The 25,976-nt window shown below is 48.6% G+C and overlaps 1 protein-coding gene across 1 annotated transcript in view; it reads left to right on the top strand.

Moving 5' to 3' along the window:
• Window positions 1–8,773: 8,773 nt before the first annotated feature.
• The window catches only part of PANK3 (pantothenate kinase 3), a 160,837-nt gene continuing 143,634 nt past the window's right edge, over window positions 8,774–25,976 (top strand). Inside the window, exons 1-2 of the mRNA XM_069763863.1 lie at window positions 8,774–8,911; window positions 9,186–9,238. Of these exons, the coding sequence (XP_069619964.1) occupies window positions 9,211–9,238 (28 nt within the window). The 5' untranslated portion in view covers window positions 8,774–8,911; window positions 9,186–9,210. The remainder of the gene's footprint in view (window positions 8,912–9,185; window positions 9,239–25,976) is intronic.

Genomic DNA, 25,976 nt, shown 5'->3' with positions numbered 1-25,976 from the left:
AACAGGTGGCGCTATAGATTTTAAGTCCTCTTTTTCTCAGAAGAGGCAATTTGCATACAAATTAGAGAAGCATCACATGATTTTTCGAAGGGTGCCAATACTTTTGTCCACCCTCTTTTTTATGTTTGGTGTGAAATTATATCCAATTTGGCTTTAGGACAATTCTTTTCGTGCTTTTTCATTTAAGACAAATTAAATGAAGATAATACCAAATAATTTGTGTTTGCAATCATTTTCAGGAAGAAACTGAGTATTATCTGACAGAATTGCAGGGGTGTGAATACTTTTGGCCATGACTGTATGTGTTTTTACGAGTATTTGAAGCCATGGATCCATTATAAGTTCATTTTGCAAGCCGGCGAGAAAAAGCTCGCCGTACGGATGCCACACGGATAATTTTGGGAGAAAAAAAAAAAAAAAATCGGATCCTCGCATTGAATACGGATCACTGTTTTGGAAATTTTCTGTGAATCTCGGCCATGAAAAGCAAACCGTATTTTTATATGTTGTGTGTGACTCCGGCCTAAGAAAGGATAACGGCTGTTTCATGCTTCTCTGTGCTTCGAGTCTCATGGTTCATGGAAGGACAACTGGTGAACCAGTGAAAGACCCATGCGAACCATGCAAGGCTCACTGTTGAGAGGAGAGTGTCTTGGATGATGCTGCCAAACACCTACTGTAGCCCAAATAGCTAAAAAAAAAAAGTTGAAGGGGTTGTTGGACAACCCCCAACTGGCGCAGTGACTACTGGGGGTCAAGTGATCCAACAACCTCCATCAGAGGGGACATCTAGTCTGCAGGAATACAGACTGGCTGCAGCGATGTTGTGACATCACACACACACACCTCAATTGTAGGGTGATGCTCACACCCGACTCAGTTGAAGGGCGACGTTATTCATCTTCTGAGCCACTATCTGCTCCTTCAGATGACAGTAGTATATGCTAATCCTTCCTCTCAGGAAACCTGAGGAGAGCCCTGGGGCAGCACTAGCCCGTACTGTCATCCTCGTCACTCCTCTCAGGATACATGAGGCGAGCCCTAGGGCAGCAATAGCCTGTACTGTCATCCTGGCCCCTCCTCTCAGGATACATGAGGAGAGCCCTGGGGCAGCACTAGCCTGTACGGTCATCCTCGTTCCTCCTCTCAGGATACACGACATCCATGGGGCTGCACTAGCCCGTACTGTCATCCTCGTCCCTCCTCTCAGGATACATGAGGAGAGCCCTGTGGCAGCACTAGCCAATACAGTCATCCTTGCCCCTCCTCTCAGGACACATGAGGAGAGCCCTGGGGAAGCACTAGCCTATACTGGCATCCTCGTCCCTCCTCTCAGGATACATGAGAAGAGCCCTGGTGCAGCACTAGCCCGTACTGTCATCCTCGTCCCTTCACTTAGGATACATGAGAGCCCTGGGGCAGCACTAGCCTGTACTGTCATCCTGGTCGCTCCTCTCAGGATACACGAGGAGAGCCCTAGGGCAGCACTAGCCTGTACAGTCATCCTCGTCCCTCCTCTCAGGATACATAAGAGCCCTGGGGCAGCACTAGCCTGTACTGTCACCCTCGTCCCTCCTCTCAGGATACATGAGGAGAGCCCTGGGGCAGCACTAGCCTGTACTGTCATCCTTGTCGCTCCTCTCAGGATACATGAGGAGAGCCCTGGTGCAGCACTAGCCCGCACTGTCATCCTTATCCCTCCTCTCAGGCTACATGAGAGCCCTAGGGCAGAATTAGCCCGTACTGTCATCATCGTAGCCTCCACTTAGGATACATGAGAGCTCTCGGACAGCACTAGCCCGTACTGTCATCCTCGTCCCTCCTCTCAGGATACATGAGGAGAGCCCTGGGGCAGCACTAGCCTGTACTGTCATCCTCGTCCCTCCATTCAGGATACATGAGAGCCCTGGGGCAGCACTAGCCTGTACTGTCATCCTCGTCCCTCCTCTCAGGATACATGAGAGCCCTGGGGCAGCACTAGCCTGTACTGTCATCCTCGTCCCTTCTCTCAGGATACATGAGAGCCCTGGGGCAGCACTAGCCTGTACTGTCATCCTCGTCCCTCCTCTCAGGATACATGAGAGCCCTGGGGCAGCACTAGCCTGTACTGTCATCCTCGTCCCTTCTCTCAGGATACATGAGAGCCCTGGGGCAGCACTAGCCTGTACTGTCATCCTCGTCCCTCCTCTCAGGATACATGAGGAGAGCCCTAGGGCAGCACTAGCCTGTACTGTCATCCTCGTCCCTCCTCTCAGGATACATGAGAGCCCTGGGGCAGCACTAGCATGTACTGTCATCCTCGTCCCTCCTCTCAGGATACATGAGGAGAGCCCTGGGGCAGCACTAGCCTGTACTGTCATCCTCGTCCCTCCTCTCAGGATACAGGAGGAGAGCCCTAGGGCAGCACTAGCCCGTGCTATCATCCTCGTCCCTCCTCTCAGGATACATGAGGAGAGCCCTAGGGCAGCACTAGCCTGTACTGTAATCCTCGTCCCTCCTCTTAGGATACATGAGAGCTCTGGGGCAGCACTAGCCCGTACAGTCATCCTCGTCCCTCCTCTTAGGATACAGGAGGAGAGCCCTAGGGCAGCACTAGCCCGTGCTATCATCCTCATCCCTCCACTTAGGATACATGAGAGCCCTGGGGCAGCACTAGCCTGTACTGTCATCCTGGTCGCTCCTCTCAGGATACATGAGGAGAGCCCTGGGGCAGCACTAGCCTGTACTGTCATCCTCGTCCCTCCTCTCAGGATACATGAGGAGAGCCCTAGGGCAGCACTAGCCTGTACTGTCATCCTCGTCCCTCCTCTTAGGATACATAAGAGCCCTGGGGCAGAACTAGCCCGTGCTGTCATCCTCGTCCCTCCTCTCAGGATACATGAGAGCCCTGGGGCAGCACTAGCCTGTACTGTCATCCTCGTCCCTTCTCTCAGGATACATGAGAGCCCTGGGGCAGCACTAGCCTGTACTGTCATCCTCGTCCCTCCTCTCAGGATACATGAGGAGAGCCCTAGGGCAGCACTAGCCTGTACTGTCATCCTCGTCCCTCCTCTCAGGATACAGGAGGAGAGCCCTAGGGCAGCACTAGCCCGTGCTATCATCCTCGTCCCTCCACTTAGGATACATGAGAGCCCTGGGGCAGCACTAGCCTGTACTGTCATCCTGGTCGCTCCTCTCAGGATACATGAGAGCCCTGGGGCAGCACTAGCCTGTACTGTCATCCTCGTCCCTCCTCTCAGGATACATGAGGAGAGCCCTAGAGCAGCACTAGCCTGTACTGTCATCCTCGTCCCTCCTCTCAGGATACATGAGGAGAGCCCTGGGGCAGCACTAGCCTGTACTGTCATCCACGTCCCTCCTCTCAGGATACATGAGGAGAGCCCTAGGGCAGCACTAGCCTGTACTGTCATCCTCGTCCCTCCTCTCAGAATACACGAGGAGAGCCCTAGGGCAGCACTAGCCTGTACTGTCACCCTCGTCCCTCCTCTCAGGATACATGAGGAGAGCCCTGGGGCAGCACTAGCCTGTACTGTCATCCTTGTCGCTCCTCTCAGGATACATGAGGAGAGCCCTGGTGCAGCACTAGCCCGTACTGTCATCCTTATCCCTCCTCTCAGGCTACATGAGAGCCCTAGGGCAGAATTATCCCGTACTGTCATCATCGTCCCTCCACTTAGGATACATGAGAGCCCTCGGACAGCACTAGCCCGTACTGTCATCCTCATCCCTCCTCTCAAGATACATGAGAGCCCTGGGGCAGCACTAGCCTGTACTGTCATCCTCGTCCCTTCACTTAGGATACATGAGAGCCCTGGGGCCGCACTAGCCTGTACTGTCATCCTCGTCCCTCCTCTCAGGATACATGAGGAGAGCCCTGGGGCAGCACTAGCCTGTACTGTCATCCTCGTCCCTCCTCTCAGGATACATGAGAGCCCTGGGGCAGCACTAGCCTGTACTGTCATCCTCGTCCCTCCTCTCAGGATACATGATGAGAGCCCTGGGGCAGCACTAGCCTGTACTGTGATCCTCGTCCCTCCTCTCAGGATACATGATGAGAGCCCTGGGGCAGCACTAGCCTGTACTGTGATCCTCGTCCCTCCTCTCAGGATACATGAGGAGAGTCCTAGGGCAGCACTAGCCTGTACTGTCATCCTCGTCCCTCCTCTCAGGATACATGAGGAGAGCCCTGGGGCAGCACTAGCCTGTACTGTCATCCTCGTCCCTTCACTTAGGATACATGAGAGCCCTGGGGCCGCACTAGCCTGTACTGTCATCCTCGTCCCTCCTCTCAGGATACATGAGGAGAGCCCTGGGGCAGCACTAGCCTGTACTGTCATCCTCGTCCCTCCTCTCAGGATACATGAGAGCCCTGGGGCAGCACTAGCCTGTACTGTCATCCTCGTCCCTCCTCTCAGGATACATGAGAGCCCTGGGGCAGCACTAGCCTGTACTGTCATCCTCGTCCCTCCTCTCAGGATACATGAGGAGAGCCCTATGGCAGCACTAGCCTGTACTGTCATCCTCGTCCCTCCTCTCAGGATACATGAGGAGAGCCCTGGGGCAGCACTAGCCTGTACTGTCATCCTCGTCCCTCCTCTCAGGATACAGGAGGAGAGCCCTAGGGCAGCACTAGCCCGTGCTATCATCCTCGTCCCTCCACTTAGGATACATGAGAGCCCTGGGGCAGCACTAGCCTGTACTGTCATCCTCGTCCCTTCACTTAGGATACATGAGAGCCTTGGGGCAGCACTAGCCTGTACTGGCATCCTGGTCGCTCCTCTCAGGATACATGAGGAGAGCCCTGGGGCAGCACTAGCCTGTACTCTCATCCTCGTCCCTCCTCTCAGGATACATGAGGAGAGCCCTGGGGCAGCACTAGCCTGTACTCTCATCCTCGTCCCTCCTCTCAGGATACATGAGGAGAGCCCTGGGGCAGCACTAGCCTGTACTGTCATCCTCGTCCCTCCTCTCCGGATACATGAGGAGAGCCCTGGGGCAGCACTAGCCTGTACTGTCATCCTCGTCCCTCCTCTCAGGATACATGAGGAGAGCCCTAGGGCAGCACTAGCCTGTACTGTGATCCTCGTCCCTCCTCTCAGGATACATGAGGAGAGCCCTAGGGCAGCACTAGCCTGTACTGTCATCCTCGTCCCTCCTCTCAGGATACATGAGGAGAGTCCTAGGGCAGCACTAGCCTGTACTGTCATCCTCGTCCCTCCTCTCAGGATACATGAGGAGAGTCCTAGGGCAGCACTAGCCTGTACTGTCATCCTCGTCACTCCTCTCAGGATACATGATGAGAGCCCTAGGGCAGCACTAGCCTGTACTGTCATCCTCGTCACTCCTCTCAGGATACATGATGAGAGCCCTAGAGCAGCACTAGCCTGTACTGTCACCCTCGTCCCTCCTCTCAGGATACATGAGGAGAGCCCTGGGGCAGCACTAGCCTGTACTGTCATCCTCGTCCCTCCTCTCAGGATACATGAGGAGAGCCCTGGGGCAGCACTAGCCTGTACTGTCATCCTCGTCCCTCCTCTCAGGATACATGAGGAGAGCCCTAGGGCAGCACTAGCCTGTACTGTCATCCTCGTCCCTCCTCTCAGGATACATGAGGAGAGTCCTAGGGCAGCACTAGCCTGTACTGTCATCCTCGTCCCTCCTCTCAGGATACATGAGGAGAGTCCTAGGGCAGCACTAGCCTGTACTGTCATCCTCGTCCCTCCTCTCAGGATACATGAGGAGAGCCCTGGGGCAGCACTATCCTGTACTGTCATCCTCGTCCCTCCTCTCAGGATACATGAGGAGAGCCCTGGGGCAGCACTAGCCTGTACTGTCATCCTCGTCCCTCCTCTCAGGATACATGAGGAGAGCCCTAGGGCAGCACTAGCCTGTACTGTGATCCTCGTCCCTCCTCTCAGGATACATGAGGAGAGCCCTGGGGCAGCACTAGCCTGTACTGTCATCCTCGTCCCTCCTCTCAGGATACATGAGGAGAGCCCTAGGGCAGCACTAGCCTGTACTGTCATCCTCGTCCCTCCTCTCAGGATACATGATGAGAGCCCTGGGGCAGCACTAGCCTGTACTGTGATCCTCGTCCCTCCTCTCAGGATACATGAGGAGAGCCCTGGGGCAGCACTAGCCTGTACTGTCATCCTCGTCCCTCCTCTCAGGCTACATGATGAGAGCCCTGGGGCAGCACTAGCCTGTATTGTGATCCTCGTCCCTCCTCTCAGGATACATGAGGAGAGTCCTAGGGCAGCACTAGCCTGTACTGTCATCCTCGTCCCTCCTCTCAGGCTACATGATGAGAGCCCTGGGGCAGCACTAGCCTGTACTGTGATCCTCGTCCCTCCTCTCAGGATACATGAGGAGAGTCCTAGGGCAGCACTAGCCTGTACTGTGATCCTCGTCCCTCCTCTCAGGATACATGATGAGAGCCCTGGGGCAGCACTAGCCTGTACTGTGATCCTCGTCCCTCCTCTCAGGATACATGAGGAGAGTCCTAGGGCAGCACTAGCCTGTACTGTCATCCTCGTCCCTCCTCTCAGGATACATGATGAGAGCCCTGGGGCAGCACTAGCCTGTACTGTCATCCTCGTCCCTCCTCTCAGGATACATGATGAGAGCCCTGGGGCAGCACTAGCCTGTACTGTCATCCTCGTCACTCCTCTCAGGATACATGATGAGAGCCCTAGGGCAGCACTAGCCTGTACTGTCATCCTCGTCACTCCTCTCAGGATACATGATGAGAGCCCTAGAGCAGCACTAGCCTGTACTGTCACCCTCGTCCCTCCTCTCAGGATACATGAGGAGAGCCCTGGGGCAGCACTAGCCTGTACTGTCATCCTCGTCACTCCTCTCAGGATACATGAGGAGAGCCCTAGGGCAGCACTAGCCTGTACTGTCACCCTCGTCCCTCCTCTCAGGATACATGATGAGAGCCCTGGGGCAGCACTAGCCTGTACTGTGATCCTCGTCCCTCCTCTCAGGATACATGAGGAGAGTCCTAGGGCAGCACTAGCCTGTACTGTCATCCTCGTCTCTCCTCTCAGGATACATGATGAGAGCCCTGGGGCAGCACTAGCCTGTACTGTCATCCACGTCCCTCCTCTCAGGATACATGATGAGAGCCCTGGGGCAGCACTAGCCCGTACTGTCACCCTCGTCCCTCCTCTCAGGATACATGATGAGAGCCCTGGGGCAGCACTAGCCTGTACTGTGATCCTCGTCCCTCCTCTCAGGATACATGAGGAGAGTCCTAGGGCAGCACTAGCCTGTACTGTCATCCTCGTCCCTCCTCTCAGGATACATGATGAGAGCCCTGGGGCAGCACTAGCCTGTACTGTCATCCTCGTCCCTCCTCTCAGGATACATGATGAGAGCCCTGGGGCAGCACTAGCCTGTACTGTCATCCTCGTCACTCCTCTCAGGATACATGATGAGAGCCCTAGGGCAGCACTAGTCTGTACTGTGATCCTCGTCCCTCCTGTCAGGATACATGATGAGAGCCCTAGGGCAGCACTAGCCTGTACTGTCATCCTCGTCCCTCCTCTCAGGATACATGAGGAGAGCCCTGGGGCAGCACTAGCCTGTACTGTCACCCTCGTCCCTCCTCTCAGGATACATGAGGAGAGCCCTGGGGCAGCACTAGCCTGTACTGTCACCCTCGTCCCTCCTCTCAGGATACATGAGGAGAGCCCTGGGGCAGCACTAGCCTGTACTCTCATCCTCGTCCCTCCTCTCAGGATACATGAGGAGAGCCCTAGGGCAGCACTAGCCTGTACTGTCATCCTCGTCCCTCCTCTCAGGATACATGAGGAGAGCCCTGGGGCAGCACTAGCCTGTACTGTCATCCTCGTCCCTCCTCTCAGGATACATGAGGAGAGCCCTGGGGCAGCACTAGCCTGTACTCTCATCCTCGTCCCTCCTCTCAGGATACATGAGGAGAGCCCTAGGGCAGCACTAGCCTGTACTCTCATCCTCGTCCCTCCTCTCAGGATACATGAGGAGAGCCCTGGGGCAGCACTAGCCTGTACTGTGATCCTCGTCCCTCCTCTCAGGATACATGAGGAGAGCCCTGGGGCAGCACTAGCCTGTATTGTCATCCTCGTCCCTCCTCTCAGGATACATGAGGAGAGCCCTAGGGCAGCACTAGCCTGTACTCTCATCCTCGTCCCTCCTCTCAGGATACATGAGGAGAGCCCTAGGGCAGCACTAGCCTGTACTCTCATCCTCGTCCCTCCTCTCAGGATACATGAGGAGAGCCCTAGGGCAGCACTAGCCTGTACTCTCATCCTCGTCCCTCCTCTCAGGATACATGAGGAGAGCCCTGGGGCAGCACTAGCCTGTACTGTCACCCTCGTCCCTCCTCTCAGGATACATGAGGAGAGCCCTGGGGCAGCACTAGCCTGTATTGTCATCCATGTTATTTACACTGAGCCATTACTGTAGAGACAGTGGCCAGCTAGAGCTCATATTGTTAAGCAGCAGACGCCATTTTAATAAACACTGGACGAATTGCGGAGTCTTCAGCATATGCCTGAGGGTTACACAATGTAACGTCGCCAGCCGCCACACAAGCTTCCCCTCCGCCACTACAGCTGTTGCTCCGCCATTGCCGCACCGCCCTCCTCCTCACACAATAGACGGCTGCGCTGCCCGTCTGTAGTCATCATTCCACAGCAGCCCTGCTCCTCATTGGTCGCTGCTCCTCATTGGTCGCCGCGCCTCGGCCTCAGCCCATTGGCCATCGCGCGGCTGGCGTGAGCTTGTCTCCCCCTCCATCAGCTGTATGACTGCACTTCGTTCCCTGTGCCGCGCGGACCGCCGCTCCCTTCGCCTCGCCAGCAGAAGCCGCTAGTAACTAACCCCATTCCTCCGCCTGCGCAGCTCCCGACACTCAGGCGTGCAGGTAAGCGAAAATGTGCTGTCAATAGGGATGTGTGGTTCGCTGAATTCGCTCCGGTTACATAGTTTCTATAAACTACAATTCCCAGCGAGCTCTGCGAAGCATGCGGTGACGTCACCCCGGGCGGGGCTTCCCCTGACAGGATGTTGTGACTGTTCATGGCTCGGGTGGGGGCGGGGCCTGCGTGTGATGATTGCACTGACAGGCGGCTCTATGACTGAGGCTGCGTCAGTGTCTGGCAGGAGGACCGGAGTGTAACTGTGCCTTGTCTCCACAGGGAGGAGAGGGCTCAACTGGCCAATATGAAGATCAAGGATGCGAAGAAGCCATGTAAGTGTGTCCTGTGTGTCAGGTGCGAGGCTTAGCCCAGGAGGCTGTGCGCCTGCGCGGTGTGAAGCTGACACATAAGACACTTTATTCTTAACATACTTTGTAACAATGAACTCACCACGTCACGTGCCATCCATAATTATGGCCAGTGTAATGATATCCCTACAGATGCATCATGTGATTGTACACAGGAGTGACGTCATTATGGATGACACATGTGATCACAGCGGTGGAGGCATGCAGTAGTGACGCCATTATGGATGACACATCATGTGATCACAGCGGTGGAGGTATGCAGTAGTGACGCCATTATGGATGACACATCATGTGATCACGGCGGTGGAGGTATGCAGTAGTGACGCCATTATGGATGACACATCATGTGATCACAGCGGTGGAGGTATGCAGTAGTGATGTAATTATGGATGACACATCATGTGATCACAGCGGTGGAGGTATGCAGTAGTGACGCAATTATGGATGACACATCATGTGATCACAGCGGTGGAGGTATGCAGTAGTGACGCCATTATGGATGACACATCATGTGATCACAGCGGTGGAGGTATGCAGTAGTGACGCCATTATGGATGACACATCATGTGATCACGGCGGTGGAGGTATGCAGTAGTGACATCATTATGGTGACACATCATGTGATCACAGCGGTGGAGGTATGCAGTAGTGACATCATTATGGATGACACATCATGTGGTCACAGCGGTGGAGGTATGCAGTAGTGATGTAATTATGGATGACATCATGTGATCACAGCGGTGGAGGTATGCAGTAGTGACATCATTATGGATGACACATCATGTGGTCACAGCGGTGGAGGTATGCAGTAGTGACGTCATTATGGATGACACATCATGAGGTCACAGCGGTGGAGGTATGCAGTAGTGACGTCATTATGGATGACACATCATGTGATCACAGCGGTGGAGGTATGCAGTAGTGATGTAATTATGGATGACATCATGTGATCACAGCGGTGGAGGTATGCAGTAGTGACGTCATTATGGATGACACATCATGTGATCACAGCGGTGAAGGTATGCAGTAGTGACATCATTATGGATGACACATCATGTGGTCACAGCGGTGGAGGTATGCAGTAGTGACGTCATTATGGTTGACACATCATGTGATCACAGCGGTGGAGGTATGCAGTAGTGACGTCATTATGGATGACACATCATGTGATCACGGCGGTGGAGGTATGCAGTAGTGACGTCATTATGGATGACACATCATGTGATCACGGCGGTGGAGGCATGCAGTAGTGACGTCATTATGGATGACACATCATGTGATCACGGCGGTGGAGGTATGCAGTAGTGACGTCATTATGGATGACACATCATGTGGTCACAGCGGTGGAGGTATGCAGTAGTGACGTCATTATGGTTGACACATCATGTGATCACAGCGGTGGAGGTATGCAGTAGTGACGTCATTATGGATGACACATCATGTGATCACGGCGGTGGAGGCATGCAGTAGTGACGTCATTATGGTTGACACATCATGTGATCACGGCGGTGGAGGTATGCAGTAGTGACGTCATTATGGATGACACATCATGTGATCACGGCGGTGAAGGTATGCAGTAGTGACGTCATTATGGATGACACATCATGTGATCACGGCGGTGGAGGTATGCAGTAGTGACGTCATTATGGATGACACATCATGTGATCACGGCGGTGGAGGTATGCAGTAGTGACATCATTATGGATGACACATCATGTGGTCACGGCGGTGGAGGTATGCAGTAGTGACGTCATTATGGATGACACATCATGAGGTCACGGCGGTGGAGGTATGCAGTAGTGACGTCATTATGGATGACACATCATGAGGTCACAGCGGTGGAGGTATGCAGTAGTGACGTCATTATGGATGACACATCATGTGGTCACAGCGGTGGAGGTATGCAGTAGTGACGTCATTATGGATGACACATCATGTGATCACAGCTGTGGAGGTATGCAGTAGTGATGTAATTATGGATGACATCATGTGATCACAGCGGTGGAGGTATGCAGTAGTGACGTCATTATGGATGACACATCATGTGGTCACAGCGGTGGAGGTATGCAGTAGTGACGTCATTATGGATGACACATCATGTGATCACGGCGGTGGAGGTATGCAGTAGTGACATCATTATGGTGACACATCATGTGGTGACAGCGGTGGAGATATGCAGTAGTGATGTCATTATGGTGACACATCATGTGGTCACGGAGGTGGAGGTATGCAGTAGTGACATCATTATGATGACACATCATGTGGTCACAGCGGTGGAGGTATGCAGTAGTGATGTCATTATGGATGACACATGTGATCACAGCGGTGGAGGTATGCAGTAGTGATGTCATTATGGTGACACATCATGTGGTCACGGAGGTGGAGGTATGCAGTAGTGACATCATTATGATGACACATCATGTGGTCACAGCGGTGGAGGTATGCAGTAGTGACATCATTATGGTGACACATCATGTGATCACGGCGGTGGAGGTATGCAGTAGTGACATCATTATGGTGACACATCATGTGATCACGGCGGTGGAGGTATGCAGTAGTGACATCATTATGGATGACACATGTGATCACAGCGGTGGAGGTATGCAGTAGTGACATCATTATGGATGACACATGATGTGATCACAGCGGTGGAGGTATGCAGTAGTGACGTCATGGATGACACATCATGTGATCACAGCAGTGGAGGTATGCAGTAGTGACGTCATTATGGATGACACATCATGTGATCACGGCGGTGGAGGTATGCAGTAGTGATGTCATTATGGTTGACATCATGTGGTCACAGCGGTGGAGGTATGCAGTAGTGACGTCATTATGGATGACACATCATGTGATCACAGCGGTGGAGGTATGCAGTAGTGACGTCATTATGGATGACACATCATGTGGTCACAGCGGTGGAGGTATACAGTAGTGATGTCATTATGGTTGACACATCATGTGATCACGGCGGTGGAGGTATGCAGTAGTGACGTCATTATGGATGTGATTACTGAACAGGGAAGCAACAGAAATATTAGCCATTGTGGAACTCTTTGGGAACCTTTCTTACCTTATTTGGCTTTCTCGGAGGGAATGGTTGCCCGTTTGATGCTTCCCTATCTGAGCACATAATAAATGATGGTATATTGAAATCTATAACAGTGATGAATAATGCAGCACTAATATCAGGGTGTCTGCTGAGGGTGGCATTCACTTTGTAAAGTATCGATATTAAATACCCGAAAAGCCTCTTTATTGTATTTTCACTTGTAGTGAAAATGTTGTGGCTTTTCCATCCGACCTCCAGTCCTGCAGCAGAATGAGAGATTTGCTCTCATCCATGCACTGCACAACATTGTGGGACCTGACCTGGGATTTGTGAGTGACTTGCAGATTTCACAGTTTCTTCTGATTCCTTCACAGTATTGTCCTCCTTTTCGCATCTCCATGAACTCTGTGCGCAGGGAGTGCGTTTCATTTGCTGATCACGCTCTTGGCGCATGGACTTCAGTGTGTGTTCTCATCTGCAGACATTGCTTAACTATATCCACTAGTTAAGTCTCTAATCAGCGTAACCCCTTCACCTCCATGCCTGTTTTCACCTTCCTGACCAGGCCAATTTTTACAATTCTGACCAGTGTCCCTTTTATAAGGTGATGACCGTGATCACTTGTGTTATCTAATATTTACATTTGTTTTGTGATCTGAAACATTTAAGTGTGACAAACATGCAAAAGAATAGGAAATCAGGAAGAGGCAAACACATTTCACACAACTATATCTCGTGTCTGTTGAGAGAAATTATTTTAATAGCGGCCACATATACGGTATGTATATATATATATATGTGTGTGTATATATATATATATATATATATATATATATATATATATATACATACATATATATATACATACATACATACATACATACATACATACATACATACATACATACATACATACAGTGGGGCAAAAAAGTATTTAGTCAGTCAGCAATAGTGCAAGTTCCACCACTTAAAAAGATGAGAGGCGTCTGTAATTTACATCATAGGTAGACCTCAACTATGGGAGACAAACTGAGAAAAAAAAATCCAGAAAATCACATTGTCTGTTTTTTTAACAATTTATTTGCATATTATGGTGGAAAATAAGTATTTGGTCAGAAACAAAATTTCATCTCAATACTTTGTCATATATCCTTTGTTGGCAATGACAGAGGTCAAACGTTTTCTGTAAGTCTTCACAAGGTTGCCACACACTGTTGTTGGTATGTTGGCCCATTCCTCCATGCAGATCTCCTCTAGAGCAGTGATGTTTTTGGCTTTTCGCTTGGCAGCACGGACTTTCAACTCCCTCCAAAGGTTTTCTATAGGGTTGAGATCTGGAGACTGGCTAGGCCACTCCAGGACCTTGAAATGCTTCTTACGAAGCCACTCCTTCGTTGCCCTGGCAGTGTGCTTTGGATCATTGTCATGTTGAAAGACCCAGCCACGTTTCATCTTCAATGCCCTTGCTGATGGAAGGAGGTTTGCACTCAAAATCTCACGATACATGGCCCCATTCATTCTTTCATGTACCCGGATCAGTCGTCCTGGCCCCTTTGCAGAGAAACAGCCCCAAAGCATGATGTTTTCACCACCATGCTTTACAGTAGGTATGGTGTTTGATGGATGCAACTCAGTATTCTTTTTCCTCCAAACATGACAAGTTGTGTTTCTACCAAACAGTTCCAGTTTGGTTTCATCAGACCATAGGACATTCTCCCAAAACTCCTCTGGATCATCCAAATGCTCTCTAGCAAACTTCAGACGGGCCCGGACATGTACTGGCTTAAGCAGTGGGACACGTCTGGCACTGCAGGATCTGAGTCCATGGTGGCGTAGTGTGTTACTTATGGTAGGCCTTGTGACATTGGTCCCAGCTCTCTGCAGTTCATTCACTAGGTCCCCCCGCGTGGTTCTGGGATTTTTGCTCACCGTTCTTGTGATCATTCTGGCCCCACGGGGTGGGATTTTGCGTGGAGCCCCAGATCGAGGGAGATTATCAGTGGTCTTGTATGTCTTCCATTTTCTAATTATTGCTCCCACTGTTGATTTCTTCACTCCAAGCTGGTTGGCTATTGCAGATTCAGTCTTCCCAGCCTGGTGCAGGGCTACAATTTTGTTTCTGGTGTCCTTTAACAGCTCTTTGGTCTTCACCATAGTGGAGTTTGGAGTCAGACTGTTTGAGGGTGTGCACAGGTGTCTTTTTATACTGATAACAAGTTTAAACAGGTGCCATTACTACAGGTAATGAGTGGAGGAAAGAGGAGACTCTTAAAGAAGAAGTTACAGGTCTGCGAGAGCCAGAAATCTTAATTGTTTGTTTCTGACCAAATACTTATTTTCCACCATAATATGCAAATAAAATGTTAAAAAAACAGACAATGTGATTTTCTGGATTTTTTTTTCTCAGTTTGTCTCCCATAGTTGAGGTCTACCTATGATGTAAATTACAGACGCCTCTCATCTTTTTAAGTGGTGGAACTTGCACTATTGCTGACTGACTAAATACTTTTTTGCCCCACTGTGTGTATATATATATATATATATATATATATATATATATATATATATATATATATATATATATATATATATATATATATATATATATATATATATATATATATACATATATAATCAGTGCCTACAAGTAGTATTCAACCCCCTGCAGGTTTAATAAGATGCAAATAAGTTAGAGCCTTCAAACTTCAAACAAGAGCAGGATTTATTAACAGATGCATAAATCTTACAAACCAAAAAGTTTTGTTGCTCAGTTAAATTTTTATAAATTTTAAACATAAAAGTGTGGGTCAATTATTATTCGACACCTAGGTTTAATATTTTGTGGAATAACCTTTGTTTGCAATTACAGCTAATAATTGTCTTTTATAAGACCTGATCAGGCCGGCACAGGTCTCTGGAGTTATCTTGGCCCACTCCTCCATGCAGATCTTCTCCAAGTTATCTAGGTTCTTTGGGTGTCTCATGTGGACTTTAATCTTGAGCTCCTTCCACAAGTTTTCAATTGGGTTAAGGTCAGGAGACTGACTAGGCCACTGCAACACCTTGATTTTTTGCCTCTTGAACCAGGCCTTGGTTTTCTTGGCTGTGTGCTTTGGGTCATTGTCTTGTTGGAAGATGAAATGACGACCCATCTTAAGATCCTTGATGGAGGAGCGGAGGTTCTTGGCCAAAATCTCCAGGTAGGCCGTGCTATCCATCTTCCCATGGATGCGGACCAGATGGCCAGGCCCCTTGGCTGAGAAACAGCCCCACAGCATGATGCTGCCACCACCATGCTTGACTGTAGGGATGGTATTCTTGGGGTCGTATGCAGTGCCATCCAGTCTCCAAACGTCACGTGTGTGGTTGGCACCAAAGATCTCGATCTTGGTGTTATAAGACCAGAGAACCTTGAACCAGTCAGTCTCAGAGTCCTCCAAGTGATCATGAGCAAACTGTAGACGAGCCTTGACATGACGCTTTGAAAGTAAAGGTACCTTATGGGCTCGTCTGGAACGGAGACCATTGCGGTGGAGTACGTTACTTATGGTATTGACTGAAACCAATGTCCCCACTGCCATGAGATCTTCCCGGAGCTCCTTCCTTGTTGTCCTTAGGTTAGCCTTGACTCTTCGGACAAGCCTGGCCTCGGCACGGGAAAAACTTTCAAAGGCTGTCCAGGCCGTGGAAGGCTAACAGTAGTTCCATAAGCCTTCCACTTCCGGATGATGCTCCCAACAGTGGAGACAGGTAGGCCCAACTCCTTGGAAAGGGTTTTGTACCCCTTGCCAGCCTTGTGACCCTCCACGATCTTGTCTCTGATGGCCTTGGAATGCTCCTTTGTCTTTCCCATGTTGACCATGTACGAGTGCTGTTCACAGGTTTGGGGAGGGTCTTAAATAGTCAGAAAAGGCTGGAAAAAGAGATAATTAATCCAAACATGTGAAGCTCATTGTTCTTTGTGCCTGAACTACTTCTTAATACTTTAGGGGAACCAAACAGAATTCTGTTGGGTTGAGGGGTTGAATAATAAATGACCCTCTGAAAAGACTATTCACAATTTAAAAAAAAATAAAATAAACAAAGAAATAACATTCTTTTTTGCTGCAATGCATTTCACACTTCCAGGCTGATCTACAGTCCACATGTCACAATGCCAAGTTAATTCCAAATGTGTAAACCTGCTAAATCTGCAGGGGGTTGAATACTACTTGTAGGTAGATATATATATATATATATTGTGACCGAGGCCAGAAAATTTGGTCCTGATCGTATTCTCCAGGGTCTCGCCTACCCCCGGGAGGCAATATACCGTTATTTCCGAGATCTGTGCCAAGATCCCAATCTGCATGCGCCACCTCCAGCTTCCACTTTGCTGATGTCCAACACATTTAGAACTATGGAATGTGCCCCCCACTCTCACTGACAGTAGGCTCAGCATGGCTGTCCATCAGTCAGTGCCAGGGGCGCGGTTACAGCCACCATTCTCTATACACTGAGTGGACCTGTGCCCACCACCACTATGACTGGAAGCTGAACACTTCTCAGGGGTAGTAAAGTTATTTTCCTCCTGGCAGTGGGGCTCTAAATTCTGCACAGTATCAGAGAGCTATTATTTTACATGACAGGTTCCCATTAAGCTACAATGCTTTTTTTCTATAGCTGCAAAATGGATATTTCTGTAAAATATAACTCCTTATTTGTGGAGATCTCAAGTGAACATATTACCGTATATACTCGAGTATAAGCCGACCCGAGTATAAGCTGACCCCCCCTAATTTTGCCACAAAAAACTGGGAAAACTTATTTACTCGAGTATAAGCCTAGGGTGGAAAATGCAGCAGCTTCCGGTGAATTTCAAAAATAAAAATAGATGCTCCATACTGTTCATTATGGCCCCATAGCTGTGCCATATAATGCTCTGCACCGTTGATTATTTCCCCATAGATGTACCATATAGTGCTCTGCGCCGTTCATTATTGCCCCATAGCTGCCATATAGTGCTTTGCACCGTTCATTATTGCCCCATAGCTGCCATATAGTGCTCTGCACCGTTCATTATTGCCCCATAGCTGTGCCATATAAAGCTGTGCCATTGCTGCTGCAATAAAAAAAAAAAAAAAAAAAGCCATACTCGCCTTTCTTGCTTGCAGCTCCCGGCGTCCGGTCCCGGCGTCTCTCCGCACTGACTGATCAGGCAGAGGGCGCCGCGCACACTATATGCGTCATCGCGCCCTCTGACCTGAACAGTCAGAGCAAGAGGACACGAAGACAGAGCGGCGCCGGGAAGATGGAGCAGCGCCCGGCGTGTGGAACGCGGACAGGTGAATATTACATACTTACCTGCTCCCGGCGTCCCGCTCCCTCTGCCTGTCACACGGTCTTCGGTGCCGCAGCCTCTTCCTCTATCAGCGGTCACTGTCACCGCTGATTAGAGAAATGAATATGCGGCTCCACCCCTATGGGAGGAGGAGCCGCATATTCATTTCTCTAATCAGCGGTCCCACGTGACCGCTGAACAGGGGAAGAGCTGCGGCACCGAAGACCGTGTGACGGGCAGAGGGAGCGTCAGGATCGCCGGGACTAGGTGAGTATGCCTCAGCGCCCTCTTCCCCTCACCCGCCGACCCTGCCACCCACCGTGACTCGAGTATAAGCCGAGAGGGGCACTTTCAGCCCAAAATTTTGGGCTGAAAATCTCGGCTTATACTCGAGTATATACGGTATGTAACACCATTCTTTTCGCTGCACTCTTCAGATGACAAAGCCACATCAATCGTCAATTTTATCTCTGTGATTGTGCATTATTCAATTATGCCTCACCCCTACTAGCTTGGATAATGGCTCTCGTGACTTATCCGCTATTGGATATCCCTTTTTTTATATAAAGTACTCGGCCAATAATGGCTGCTGGGCTCATGAGGCAGAACAGTGTCCCTCAAGGGCCAGGCAGACCTGGTTTTATTTTACAAAGGGGAGTACTTTACTTAAAAAAAGGGTTGTCTTTGTATTAGCCCCTGTAAGATGGCGCTTACTGCATGTCTTGGGGGACACTCGCTTGGCAACGGGATAAACACACAGGCATGATTTTCTTACAAAAACAGTCTATTTGGTTTATTTACACACCAGCATAAACCGCAACCTCATGAACTTGGTAGTCTGCAACAGCCTGAACACTGTCTGTACACATTCGGCTTTACAGTGGAGCCACAGTCCCTCACTGACCCCGGTCAGCATAACACAGATTCCTGTCCACTACATGTTGGCGTCCATCACACAGGATCCTGGATGCCTCTTATCCTCAGAGGTATCCCACAGACGTCTCTGACCCCAGTCAGTATCACTCACGGTTATCAGACCGTCCACTTCGGAGGCATCTCACAGGCCTCCTTGTTCTGGCTCAGACTAGCCAGCACTAGCTCCCATGTGCCAAACACACCTCCATTACATAGTGTAACCACACCCAGGTACCTATCACATGGCTAGTCAGGTGATCGTGACATCACCCCATGTCCTCAAACACACAACAATCTAAGGCTACTTTCACATTAGTGTTGGGCAACGTCCATCACAATGCGTCGTTGTGGAGAAAAAAAGCATCCTGCAAAGTTTCTTCTCCATAGACTTTCATTAGCGACGCATTGCGATGGATTGCCACACGTCGCATCCGTCGTGCGACGGATGCGTCGTGTTTTTGCAGTCTGTCGGGACAATAAAACGTTCCATGCAATGTTTTTTTGTCCGTCTGTTCCGCTTTTCCGACCGCGCATGTGTGGCCGAAACTCCGCCCCCTCCTCCCCGGACCTTACAATGGGTCAGCGGATGCGTTGAAAAACTGCATCCACTGCCCCCGTGGTGATTTTATTTCACAGTATGCGTTGGTACGTCGGCCCGACGCACTGCGTCAGGCCCGTACCGACGCTAGTGTGAAAGTAGCCTTTGTTCAGACATATCCCTTTGGGTGGGTTTGTAGGTGATTGGACCCACCCATCTCTCCAAGTCACCTGGAAGCCTTCCCAATGTAAAACAAATCCCTCAGCAGTAGATCTGCTTGGCAAAACACGCCCAGGCTTCCATCACAGGGCCACCCACCTCTGCGATGCATACTGCCCATTAATCACATAACCAGTCGCCATACCACATCCCTTTAAGCCTTTTATATTCGCTTTGTAGCCAAACATAAAACTTACCCACATATTAGTTCACCAAAATTAGAGCAAAAGCAAACCTTGGTAATGTTTTATTTGCTTCAATCACTACTAATATTTTATTGTCATGACTTTTTTTTTTTTTTTTTACACAGATGACAACAGGAAACGCTGCTGTATTGGCTGTCCCTTCTTAGCCAGAAATCTAGTTTTTGTTCGTTTGTAATATACACGACTTACAAAGTTAGGGATATTTGGTTTTCGGGCAAAATTTATAGACTTAAAAAATTCACACTACAGTGAAATTTTATCATGAAAGTAGGGCACTAAAGTATAGGCATGCTATGGTGACTTCCTCAGCTCAAACAATTTGTTTAAAGCACCACTCCAGCATTTTTTTCCAGCACTGACGTGGCGCTTTAAATTTAAGCCCCCTGACCCCGGTCACATGCTCGCCCTCCGGCGTCTTCATAGTTTTTTTCTGTGCTGCTCTGGTCCCACACTATTTTCTGGCCAGAAGTCTAAAGCTACGTCAGATGCTCTCAGTGCTAGTTTATGAGAGCCAGAATGAGGCTCTCATAGACTTGTGTTGAAAAGTAACCTCCGTGCATCTTCATGAAACACTGAAACTGTAGGGCTGGTCACTTTTTGCCAAAGACCGACGCTGGAAACAGATGAAGGCGGCAGGTGGGTATCAGACAGGAGGAAGGGGACTTATATTTAAAGTGGGAGTGGTGCTTTAAGCAAAATCCAACAACAGTAGTGGGTATACCCCAACAACAAATGTCAGTGTCTCAATTACTTGTCATATGGCCTTGAGCATTAATTACAGCTTGACTACGATGTCTAATGCTGTTCACGAGTTATTGTCTGCTGAGACATGGCATCCCACTCTTCTTAGGTTTTCTATGGGTTATTCAAGTAGCAAGGGCTTGTCGTTTTATCATTCACAAAGTGTAGGGCGATTCTGTATTGACTAGACACACTTGCCCACACTGTAACATCACCACCACGAAAGGCTTGTCTGGAGACAACAGTGGCAGCATAGCACTTTCTTTGACCTCTCCAGCATCGTTGGTGGCCATCATTTCTCCTCAGTGTGAATCAACTTTTATCAGTGAACAGCACTGAGACCCACTGGCCCCTTGTCCAGCGTTGATGTCCCCATCCCTCGACTGTGCCTGGTGGTTTGGTCAGGTACACTTGCAGGTCGCCTAGCTCAGAGACCACGCTGATGTGAACAGTTTTGAATGGTTTAACGTGAAATTTGGGTGCCTCTCACCTTCCTTAAATGTGCCTGGAGTTGTGTGGCATTCATCATCTGGTTCCAGAAGGCATTGTTCACGTTCGTGTGAGATGTGGCCAGAGGACGTCCACTTCTCTGCCTCTCTGTAACTCTTCCAGTGTCTCTGTATCTCTGTTGCAACCTGCTGATGTCACTCTGTGACACTCTAATCTCAGTGACCACATCCCTCTGAGAACATCTTGCTTGAAGCCTCACAGTGGAGAGGTACTGTTTATCAGTTGTTGGTTTCATGATGTCAAAATGTGAGCAGCATGATGAGAAAGACTGTTTAAGTACCACTTCTAATTGATCCTTGAAATGTATTGGGCGATTCATGGATCGAACACCTGTTGTGAATTTACCATTAAGCTCCTTCATAAAATCATGGAATGGTAGAGTTGGAAGGGACCTCTTGGGTCATCTGGTCCAACCCCCTGCTCAAAGCAGGATTCACTAAATCATACATAGTGGATGCTTTCCTGAAACGGAAAGTACTTGCAAGCAGCATAATACAAAGAATAGCAGGTTTACCCAGAATCCTTTGCAGTAGGCGGAGCTATGCAAATCATCTCTTTCCACCCCTGTCTAATCCACAGCGCTTGGAACCGCCAAGCGTGCAATGCTGCGGATTAGTTTCTAAATTTACACAGCCAACCAATTCCTACCTGTGGACACGTGTTTCGGGCTTTAGGCCCTCATCAGCACAGGGCTGGAATTGGTTGGCTGTATGGAGTGGGGCTCGGTGAGCAAGCGATACATACATGCTAGCCACCTTAGGGAGAGACCCAAGTTGGGCTAATTGTAGCGGGACGAAAGAGACCGAAAAGCCCTCTACTTAAAGGAAATACATAGTGGATGCTTTCCTGAAACGGAAAGTACTTGCAAGCAGCATAATACAAAGAATAGCAGGTTTACCCAGAATCCTTTGCAGTAGGCGGAGCTATGCAAATCATCTCTTTCCACCCCTGTCTAATCCACAGCGCTTGGAACCGCCAAGCGTGCAATGCTGCGGATTAGTTTCTAAATTTACACAGCCAACCAATTCCTACCTGTGGACACGTATGCATGTATCGCTTGCTCACCGAGCCCCACTCCATACAGCCAACCAATTCCAGCCCTGTGCTGATGAGGGCCTAAAGCCCGAAACACGTGTCCACAGGTAGGAATTGGTTGGCTGTGTAAATTTAGAAACTAATCCGCAGCATTGCACGCTTGGCGGTTCCAAGCGCTGTGGATTAGACAGGGGTGGAAAGAGATGATTTGCATAGCTCCGCCTACTGCAAAGGATTCTGGGTAAACCTGCTATTCTTTGTATTATGCTGCTTGCAAGTACTTTCCGTTTCAGGAAAGCATCCACTATGTATTTCCTTTAAGTAGAGGGCTTTTCGGTCTCTTTCGTCCCGCTACAATTAGCCCAACTTGGGTCTCTCCCTAAGGTGGCTAGCATGTATGTATCGCTTGCTCACCGAGCCCCACTCCATACAGCCAACCAATTCCAGCCCTGTGCTGATGAGGGCCTAAAGCCCGAAACACGTGTCCACAGGTAGGAATTGGTTGGCTGTGTAAATTTAGAAACTAATCCGCAGCATTGCACGCTTGGCGGTTCCAAGCGCTGTGGATTAGACAGGGGTGGAAAGAGATGATTTGCATAGCTCCGCCTACTGCAAAGGATTCTGGGTAAACCTGCTATTCTTTGTATTATGCTGCTTGCAAGTACTTTCCGTTTCAGGAAAGCATCCACTATGTATTTCCTTTAAGTAGAGGGCTTTTCGGTCTCTTTCGTCCCGCTACAATTAGCCCAACTTGGGTCTCTCCCTAAGGTGGCTAGCATGTATGTATCGCTTGCTCACCGAGCCCCACTCCATACAGCCAACCAATTCCAGCCCTGTGCTGATGAGGGCCTAAAGCCCGAAACACGTGTCCACAGGTAGGAATTGGTTGGCTGTGTAAATTTAGAAACTAATCCGCAGCATTGCACGCTTGGCGGTTCCAAGCGCTGTGGATTAGACAGGGGTGGAAAGAGATGATTTGCATAGCTCCGCCTACTGCAAAGGATTCTGGGTAAACCTGCTATTCTTTGTATTATGCTGCTTGCAAGTACTTTCCGTTTCAGGAAAGCATCCACTATGTATTTCCTTTAAGTAGAGGGCTTTTCGGTCTCTTTCGTCCCGCTACAATTAGCCCAACTTGGGTCTCTCCCTAAGGTGGCTAGCATGTATGTATCGCTTGCTCACCGAGCCCCACTCCATACAGCCAACCAATTCCAGCCCTGTGCTGATGAGGGCCTAAAGCCCGAAACACGTGTCCACAGGTAGGAATTGGTTGGCTGTGTAAATTTAGAAACTAATCCGCAGCATTGCACGCTTGGCGGTTCCAAGCGCTGTGGATTAGACAGGGGTGGAAAGAGATGATTTGCATAGCTCCGCCTACTGCAAAGGATTCTGGGTAAACCTGCTATTCTTTGTATTATGCTGCTTGCAAGTACTTTCCGTTTCAGGAAAGCATCCACTATGTATTTCCTTTAAGTAGAGGGCTTTTCGGTCTCTTTCGTCCCGCTACAATTAGCCCAACTTGGGTCTCTCCCTAAGGTGGCTAGCATGTATGTATCGCTTGCTCACCGAGCCCCACTCCATACAGCCAACCAATTCCAGCCCTGTGCTGATGAGGGCCTAAAGCCCGAAACACGTGTCCACAGGTAGGAATTGGTTGGCTGTGTAAATTTAGAAACTAATCCGCAGCATTGCACGCTTGGCGGTTCCAAGCGCTGTGGATTAGACAGGGGTGGAAAGAGATGATTTGCATAGCTCCGCCTACTGCAAAGGATTCTGGGTAAACCTGCTATTCTTTGTATTATGCTGCTTGCAAGTACTTTCCGTTTCAGGAAAGCATCGGCTAAATCATACAGACAGATGTCTGTCCAGCCTCTGTTTGAAGACTTCAATGGAAGGAGAACTCACCACCTCTCGTGGCAGCCTGTTCCCCCCCCATTGATCACCCTGTCAAAACGTTTTTCTAATATCTAATCTGTTTCCTTCCATTCAGTTTCATCCCATTGCTTCTAGTCTTTCCTTGTGCAAATGAGAATAAAGATGATCCTTCTACAATGTGACAGCCCTTGAGCGCCTTTATGATCTATTAGTATACCCAAGTCTTTTTCACATGTGCTGTTGCTTAGCCCTTTTCCTTCCATTCTGTATATGCTTTTTTCATTTTTATTGCCCAGATGTAGTACTTTGCATTTTTCCTAATATGGTTCATTTACTACTGAACCCCTTCATTTGGTTGATGTCTTTTTGAAAGTGTTCATATACCATTTTTGGGGTGGTTGCCCTACATAGTTAAGCTTTGTTATATACTATCTGCTATATTGTGAGGTTTTAGAAAACCTCTTGTCCATTGGTAATTAGTCTGAATGTACTATATTGAGTGCATTATTACAAGTGCAAAATATCCTACAATTCCTGTTGGGCTGTTTTTTTTTTTTTTCACCTGGCTCTGAATGCAAATTACTACTTGGATATGAAAGGAAAGACTTTGACAGTGTCATAGACTTCTCACTTTTCAGGAGAGCTTATTTGCATAGCAGTATGTACTCCTCACTTATTACTGTTGATATGGTTTTATATTAGCGTCTATTTAATCATATTCAAGTGTCATGTAAGAAATCAAATTCTTTCCAGTGTAGAATTCAACGTAGTGTTCCAATTGTCCTACAAGCATAGATATTGGAATAAATGTTTCGCAATTGAATGTATTAAAAAAAAATATATATACATATGTTCCTGTGATGAGATAATCTTATCCCCTTAATGACCAGAGGTATTTTTGTTTCTGCGTTTTCGTTTTTTGCTCCCCTTCTTCCCCTTTTTATTTTTCAGTCAATATAGCCATGTGAGACATGACGACTGAGTGCACAAGCTCAAACGACGGCCGTTTCGCGCTTCTCAGGCGCTTCAACGGATTCACAAACCCGTTGAAGTGCCAGAGAAGCGCGAAACGGTCGTCCTTTGAGTTTGTACACTCCGTAGTCATGTGCACCCCTGAGCCGTGAAGATTTTAAAGCAATAAAGATTAACCTGCTTTGAAGATCAGTGAGTGCTGCCACTTTCTTCCTTCAATGATTTACATCAGTTTGTCTTCTGGGCTTAGCATCCGAGATCAGCTGGCCAGTGTCTGCTGAAAGCCAGTGTGTTCAGGGAGCATGAAATTGGATGGTGTGGTCAGCTGTTTCCTTACTAAGTGACTATAGCCATGTGAGAGCTTGTTTTTTGTGGGATGAGTTGTACTTTTGAACAACACCATTGGTTTTAACATCATGTACTGGAAAACAGGAATACAATTCCAAATGCGGTGAAATTGCAAAAAAAAGTGCAATCCCACAGTTTTTTTCTTTTTACTTGTTTATTATATACACTAAATGCTAAAACTGACCTGCCGTTATGATTCTTCAGGTCATTATGAGATCATAGACCCCAAACATGTCTTGGTTCTTTTTTATCTAAGTGGTGAAAAAAAATTCCAAAGTTTGTTAAAAAAAATTGCGCCATTTTCCCTTATCGTCTGTATTTTTCGTGATCTCTGGTTTGGTGCGGGCTTATTTTTTGTGTGCCGATTTGACATTTTTAATGATATCATTTTGGTGCAGACACTGTCTTTTTTATTGCCTTTCATTGCATTTTAATGCAACATCATGGCGACCAAAAGAAACAAATTCTGATGTTTGGGCTTTTTTTTTTTTTCTTTGCTACGCCGTTTAGCGATCAGGTTAATCCTTTTTTTTAATTGATAAATCGGGCGATTCTGAATGCAGCAATACCAAATATGTGCAGGTTTGATTCTTTTTTTTTATTTTGAAAGGGGGCGAAAGGGGGGAGGTGATTTGAACTTTTTTGTGTAATTTATTTTTTTTTTTAATATATATTTTTAAAACTTTTTTTTTTTTTTTTTAAACTTTTGGCATACTTCAGTAGTCTCCATGGGAGACTAGAAGCTGCCATAACCTGATCAGCTGTGCTACATACAGGCGCCAGAGCCCACATCAAAGGGAGGGTGTACGACATTGTTATACATTTACGCCTGATGTCGGAAAGGATTAAAAATACGCCCTTGCTGTGTACTGTGTAATGGCTGTGTCTGCCTATACAGGAACATAGTCTGATCATACCACAGCTCCCGGGGGAGGAAAACTAAAAGAAAGCATACAGACTTTAAAGGGAAC

This window comes from Ranitomeya imitator, chromosome 4, assembly GCF_032444005.1.
Source record: "Ranitomeya imitator isolate aRanImi1 chromosome 4, aRanImi1.pri, whole genome shotgun sequence".
Taxonomy (NCBI): domain Eukaryota; kingdom Metazoa; phylum Chordata; class Amphibia; order Anura; family Dendrobatidae; genus Ranitomeya; species Ranitomeya imitator.
This window is presented reverse-complemented; position numbering and strand designations above follow the sequence as displayed.